Genomic DNA, 6966 nt, shown 5'->3' with positions numbered 1-6966 from the left:
GTTCATTGATGATATCTTTGGTGAGTCTCCAGCTGCTGGTACTCGTAAAGGTAATGGCCTTCTTCCTTTTGTAAGGAGTGGACTCAATGATAATTGGGATGATTCAGAAGGTTATTACAGTTATCAACTTGGTGAACTACTTGATAACAGATATGAAATCATGGCTACTCATGGAAAAGGTGTCTTCTCTACCGTGGTGCGGGCAAAAGACACAAAAGCTGAAGAATCTGAACGTGAGAAAGTGGCTATAAAAATCATCCGGAACAATGAGACAATGCATAAGGCCGGTCAGGCTGAGATACGGATATTGAACAAGCTAGCTGGCTCTGATCCAGAGAATAAGCACCACTGCGTTCGTCTTCTTTCGACTTTTAAGTATAGGAACCACCTTTGCTTGGTGTTTGAGTCTCTTCATTTGAATCTCCGTGAAGTTGTGAAGAAGATTGGTGTCAACGTTGGTCTACAACTATCTGATGTTAGATTGTATGCTGAGCAGTTATTCATATCCCTTAAACATCTCAAGAACTGTGGGGTTCTTCACTGCGATATAAAGCCTGACAACATACTGGTGAATGAGGAAAGGAACATGTTAAAGCTTTGTGACTTTGGTAGTGCAATGTTTGCTGGTGAAAACGAACTTACACCATATCTTGCTAGTCGCTTCTACAGAGCTCCAGAAATCATTCTTGGATTAGCCTACGACCATCCGTTAGATATGTGGTCAGTTGGTTGCTGTCTGTATGAGCTTTATTGCGGGAAAATTATGTTCCCTGGCTCAACAAACAATGATATGTTACGCCTTCATATGGAACTCAAAGGCCCCTTCCCTAAAAAGATGCTTCGCAAGGGAGCATTTATCGATCAGCACTTTGATCAGGACCTATGCTTCTATGGTACAGAGGAAGACAGTGTTAGTGGAAAGACAGTAAGGAGAATGATGGTAAACATTAAACCAAAAGATTTAGGTTCAGTAATTAGACGTCGTTATGAGGATGAAGATCCCAAGGTCTTGGTTCATTTCAGAAATCTTCTGGACAAAATTTTCACACTAGATCCTCAAAAGAGACTTACAGTGTCACAAGCATTAGCTCACCCATTCATCACGGGCAAGTGAACCTCATAATGTTGTTGCCCTGGATACATGTACATTGTATTATATTACACAATTTAATTTTTGATTAAGATTCTAATTAAGAGTGTTAATGATGTTGTTCTCAGATTCATGATTCAGTTTTGACAATTTTTTTTTTTTTAAATGTGACGATACAATTTAAGCTAAGGGTGTTGTGTGGATCAGAATTGCATACTTCGTTGAATTTAGTGGTTAACGGACTCATGTTATTGAGATATGTTTGCGCATAAACGTGCTTTGTCTTAAAAGTTAAAACATATCTATGCTTTGAACGTTGGGTGTGTCAGCAACACTGGCATTTTAAATATGTAAACCCAAGGGTCCTTAATGAACGTTCATTTGTGACTAGCTTAATCAACGTCGCTTTCTCGATTTGGTGTGTGACATAAAGCTCTTATTGTCACGAATCTCTAGCGAGAAGTCTCTGAGGCTGAGGATGTTTGAATCTCAAACGTCCCAAGGTGTTAGAGTGCATTTCAGGAATATTTAGAAACACAAGCAGAAATTGAGGAATATAAGCAAAATATATGATTTAAGCAAAGAACACGATGACCATGATTCTGTAATCTTTTCTCTCTGTTCATTAGCAGGTATTGTAAATTTGGTTCAGAAACAACTTCAGAGAAAACTTCTTAAAAAGAACAGCTTCACCAAATGGATTTCCAGGTATAAATAGAACTGAGCAGAACCCGTAAATCCACCAGCACTTTATGTTTTGTTGTCGCGAGTTGTTGACACATCTGAAATCTTCCCGAACAATGTGACCTCTCACTGTCACGACGCTCTTAGGAACTTAGACCCTGCCAATTCAAAAATTTGAGTATGGAAACGCAAGATAGTCAAGTTACAGTTGGCATCTAAAGTAAGAGGGTAATCTAACAGATACTTGGAAGAGGATAGGCATGCGATTGGAATATGAAGAAGCAAGAATAAGATCAAGCACTAGTAATACTATTGATCGTCTTAGAACTCTCATTAGGTAAAATGTAAAACGGATATCTGAAGATCAATGGACAGCACTGAAGGCCAAGCAAGCAAGGGTACAACAGTTGACAGAAAGCATTCTTTGTAAGAACGACGCAGTTTTATCAAATTATGGGAAACAACTATCTACAAACCACAACTAAACATTAGCCCAACCTGTAACTTCATTCAGGAAACAACATGTGCTGAAGTTCTCTACTGGTATTAATCAAAACAGAATTTAAGGGTAGGTCGCTAACAACAAAAAAACATCCAAAACATGTGAGCCACTGTTATATTTCTCACTGCATACATACTCTATACATGACCCAAAACTTTGATTAGCCAACATAAGATCATCATCCCAAAAACAATAGCCACTGTTACGTTTCTCACTAAACAGCTTATGGAATCATCATACTATCCTAAGACTTAGTTAAAAAGAATTCACAGGAACTGTCAGAACACAGAATGAGAAAAGTTATAAAAAAGGAGTTTATAAGAAAGCAACCTTGAGGAACCGATGTTGATGTTGTTCCTATGAAGAATCCTACCACGAGCAGCGTCGTCTCCAACATCGATCAACTCTCTAAGCCCCAAATTCTCAACCTCCTCTTCTTTCACTTCCTTCTTCTCCTTGTCTACACGGCGGCTCGGAAGCTTCACAGGCAACCTCTCGAAGTAATTCCCGTAGATATACTCAGGGGTGTACCCATTCTCTTCATCGAACAACATGATATGACCATGCCACTCCCAAACACGGTAATCAGATTCCTCATCCTCGTGAAACCCAACGCAGATGTGGTGTTCGTTGACTGTCACGGCTTGCCCTGAATTCGGCTTAAGAGAATCGCTTCGACCGGAGACGATGACTCGGATTAGCTCTTTCTCGAGCCTCGCTTCTTCTCTGTCGAGGCTGGTCTGTCCTTCTCCGTCATCGTCGCCGTCGCTGTCGTCGGATTTGAAGAGTAGGTCATCTAGGGATTGAGAGAGGAAATGGGAGTTAGGGGGACGAATTTGGAGACGTCCAAGTAGGGTTTGGATTAGGAGGTTGTCGATGTTGCTGTTTCCATTGAAAGAGCTCATCGTTGAATCAAACGATTCGATCTTCTTCTTCTTCTTCTTCTACCCTTAAGAAGAGAAAGAAGATACTCTCTCGGTCTCGGTCTCGGCCTCTCGGGTTTTAGGGATAGGAAAGGGTTTTTGGTTTACGATGACGGTTCATAGAAAAGGTAAACGTGGGTAAGCCGGCAAATTTCAGTAAAAGTGGAGGCTAAATTGGTAATATTCTATTACACGCATCCTATTTTGATTTTTTTGTAAATGGAATTGATTTTAGTTGGCTAAACAAAGATTGAAGCAACTTGGAATTTGAGTATATGCACTATAACATTGGTGCTAATGGTATGGAGTTTTTGAGGGAGTGAATTTACGATGATTTTTAGTCCGCAATAGTACATATTTAGTTTGTAATGGTGAGTGGTATTGTGAATTAAGAGCAGACTAATCACACAACCATTGGTAGCCTATGTATGCATGTTTCATAAGCTTTTTAGAGTAGAATCCTCGTTTAAATAGTGAATACTTTGTGAATGAATGAAATATAAGGTAAAAACAATAAAAGATTTGAATATAAGAACTCAAAAGAAAAGAAAAAATTTAATCAAGATATAGGAAATGACTCCAAAATTAAAAAAGTGATAGAACCGAAATGGGTAAAATCCATGTTTTAGTCTTTGAATTATCGGCATCATCTACCGGATTCATCAGAGGACATACACAAATATATATATCCTTTGAGAACCCTGACATTTTTATATGTATATTTATATTTGTGTTTACACCTTTCACATCTGTCAAGAAAACAAATGTGAATAATGCTGTTGTAAGCTCTCATTCCATTGCTTGGGTTGGTCAATCAACGTCTCAGGTTCTCCACGACGTAGTCCGCATAGAGATCCCTACATGTGTACACAAGAGGTATCAATTAAAAATGTCCTAGTATATATAAATATGAAGTTTATAACAGTCTGTGTTATGAAGGGTGCTTACATGGAATGCTGAACTGCGTCGTAGGCTGCTGTTGCGGGAAGGAAGTCGTTAACAGCTACTTCCTTGTTCTCGTTTTTCTTATCTGCAACAACAATCCAAGAATATGAGAGTCTCATATAGGCTGAAGTGTATGTTTTGGCTTCGTTTCGGTTTAAACATTTTCAAATCGGAGTAATCTCATTTTCAAAGATGAAGAAAGAACACTCACAGTCTTCAAAGAAACGACGGATCTCAGCCATACGATGAGGCGGGAGCTCACTGATGTCGTTGTAATGACGATACTCTGGATCATCAGCGCAGACGGCAATAATCTTGTCGTCTTTCTCACCCTTTTAAATCAGAAAGAACATCTAGTTTATTCTCTGTTACTTTCATAGTGACATAATGATGATATAGACATTGAAGGTTGTTAATTTTTTAACCTGATCAATCATTGGCATCAGACCAATAGCTTTGGCCCGAAGAAAGCATCCTGGGATCACTGGTTCCTGTAGGACAAAACTAACATAATTCACATGGGTGTTTTCTACTGGTCAAATAAGACAGACTGAGAAACTGGTCATGATGTTAGGATAAGAAGCTCTGAAACTGCTTTTATTATTCTATTTCATCAAACCAGAGAGAGTTGATTAATAAGAGAATTAGAATTCCAAACAAAACACTAGATAATCCACACTCTAAACAACATGCTGAGACACCTTTACAAGCCTAGCCCTCACTAATTGCTCACTAATGGACTCACAACAATTCTAATCTGCTACATTCATCCTTAGGATTCACAGTTATACAGTAGAGTCTATAGCAATGAGTTGAACTTCTTCAAAGCTTATCAGATGCACAAAATCAAAACGGAGCATGAAACATTATGTAATGAATTATACAGGTTATCAAAATTGTATGAAAAAGAGGTTACCTGCATGATGACGAGAACATCAATAGGGTCACTGTCCTCACAAAGAGTACGCGGAATGAACCCATAGTTGTGTGGGTAAACAACAGATGAGTAAAGAATACGATCGACCTGACAATATATGTACTATATAAACAATAGTGCCTTCTTTAATAGTGCAAAAGGACAATGAAGAAAGTTGCTGCATTTAAGTTACCTTAATGAGACCCGTAGTTTTGTCGAGTTCATACTTCACCTTGCTCCCTTTTCCTATCTCAACCACCTGCAATAATAATTCCGAGATAAATATCTCAATGACTAAACTAGTTTCCTAATCAGGCAATGGACATCATTTCTATCCTACACCAGGCTCGATCTGGTCCCAAAAAAACAGCATTTGAAATTTTCATTGAGTGAATGATATAAGTAAGTAAATGCTATGGAAATAGTACACAAGTGAAGCATCTCCCAATACGCATACAGATCTAATAAAATATATTCAGATCTTTTGCTTGTCAAGAATCAAGAACATAAGCAAAATACTTACACAGTTGAAGATAATTGGGGCTTCAGGTCCTAGAAAACAAAAGAAATGAAATTAAGATACAATGTGATTATCTTAGAACCATTTTAAAAAGAAAAGAAAAAAAAAGAAAGAAGAAACCTTTACGTGTAACTTACCAATCTCAAGATCATGCCATGGGTGTGCAGCAACAGATCTGTGGCTCATGGAAGAAAGTATCCTCTCATTAAGGGTAGGAAGTGCAACATGTTTCTCAACATAGGTTTTGGCAGCAATCTCAATCGGTGGCGCCATTTTGCTGCAAAAACAATGTAACATAGCAATTCATAAATCTCTGAAAGAAGACAAAATTATGGCCCTAGATCTTTTACACATGTTATGATTCCCCTTAGATCTACATCTCAACAATAACAAATTCCGGAACCGACATTTATCTTTAGCACCTGGGAAAATAAGTTTTTTTAAGCAACGCAATGGTTGACACAGAGACATAAGATACAAAAAATCGTTTTTAAAAGAAAAAAAGAAGAAAGTTACAGAAACGTCCAACAAACGCATAATTTGTTCTGCAGCAGTTCATCAATCCTTAAATGTAATCACCGACAAAAACCGTTCCGACATGTGCATATAAAGTGACGCAAAAAGATCGAATTTTTCTTTCCTATAAACATTAAAAAAAAAAAAAAAAACAGGACACACTCTCTAGAATGATCTTGAGGTAATCAGCAATGCGCTTTTGAGACAAAACTAGCTAACATTTTTTTCCATTAATGGAGTTTTGAGTATCTAGACATCAAAAAGTTTGAATCTTTTCGAACCCAACTCAGATCTACATATTACAAAGCCCCCTTGAAACATATATAAGCTACAAAAATCATCGCCCATTGTTTATCTAAGTAGATTAAGACAACCAACACAAACACTAGAAACCCGGTTATGAAAGAACAAATCCGATTGAAGAGCATTTCGAAATCCGTACCTGAGCGAAGCGAACAAATCTACCGAGAGTAAAAGCGTTTGAATGAAGAAGAAACAAAGGCACAGATCTCAAGAAGAGTGAACCCGAGAAGAAGCACACACCGATGTAAAGAGAGAGAGAGAGAGAGAGAGAGGAAAGCTAAAGGAGAAGAGAAAGCTGTGTAAACTAGACGCGTTCCCGCTCTGTTCTCTTTCTCTCTGTTTCTGTGCTATTTGAAGGCTCCATGAATATTAATATTTTGGAAGGAAAAATAATTAATAAATAAAAAAGCATTACCAAAATAAAAATAAAATCTCTTTACTTTTGGAATATGTCCTGATCCGAATTGTCTACACATGTCGAAATATTATTGGATGATAGAGAAAGAGATATAGACGGAATTCCTAACGGCGGTAGGGTCAACGTAAGGTCTGGCTACGTGACTCGGA

At 37.9% G+C, this 6966-nt stretch overlaps 3 protein-coding genes across 3 annotated transcripts in view; 1 reads left to right on the top strand and 2 right to left on the bottom strand.

The window, feature by feature from the left end:
• LOC104781223 (serine/threonine-protein kinase prp4-like) overlaps positions 1 to 1132 on the top strand; it is a 3728-nt gene extending 2596 nt beyond the window's left edge. The window contains exon 3 of the mRNA XM_010505833.2: positions 51 to 1132. Within this exon, the coding sequence (XP_010504135.1) occupies positions 51 to 1114 (1064 nt within the window). The 3' untranslated portion in view covers positions 1115 to 1132. The remainder of the gene's footprint in view (positions 1 to 50) is intronic.
• On the bottom strand, positions 1636 to 3304 carry LOC104781221. The gene is made up of 2 exons (XM_010505830.2): positions 2607 to 3304; positions 1636 to 1932 (listed from the first exon to the last, which is right to left on the bottom strand). The coding sequence occupies exons 1-2, from the start codon at positions 3179 to 3181 to the stop codon at positions 1926 to 1928; spliced, it is 582 nt and encodes a 193-aa protein (XP_010504132.1). The 5' UTR covers positions 3182 to 3304; the 3' UTR covers positions 1636 to 1925.
• On the bottom strand, positions 3745 to 6757 carry LOC104781220 (soluble inorganic pyrophosphatase 4-like). The gene is made up of 9 exons (XM_010505828.2): positions 6539 to 6757; positions 5718 to 5857; positions 5584 to 5612; positions 5254 to 5319; positions 5061 to 5168; positions 4570 to 4635; positions 4356 to 4476; positions 4148 to 4229; positions 3745 to 4056 (listed from the first exon to the last, which is right to left on the bottom strand). Exons 2-9 carry the CDS (start codon positions 5851 to 5853, stop codon positions 4014 to 4016), a joined length of 651 nt encoding a protein of 216 aa, XP_010504130.1. The 5' UTR covers positions 5854 to 5857; positions 6539 to 6757; the 3' UTR covers positions 3745 to 4013.

This window comes from Camelina sativa, chromosome 4 (assembly GCF_000633955.1).
Source record: "Camelina sativa cultivar DH55 chromosome 4, Cs, whole genome shotgun sequence".
NCBI lineage: Eukaryota > Viridiplantae > Streptophyta > Magnoliopsida > Brassicales > Brassicaceae > Camelina > Camelina sativa.
This window is presented reverse-complemented; position numbering and strand designations above follow the sequence as displayed.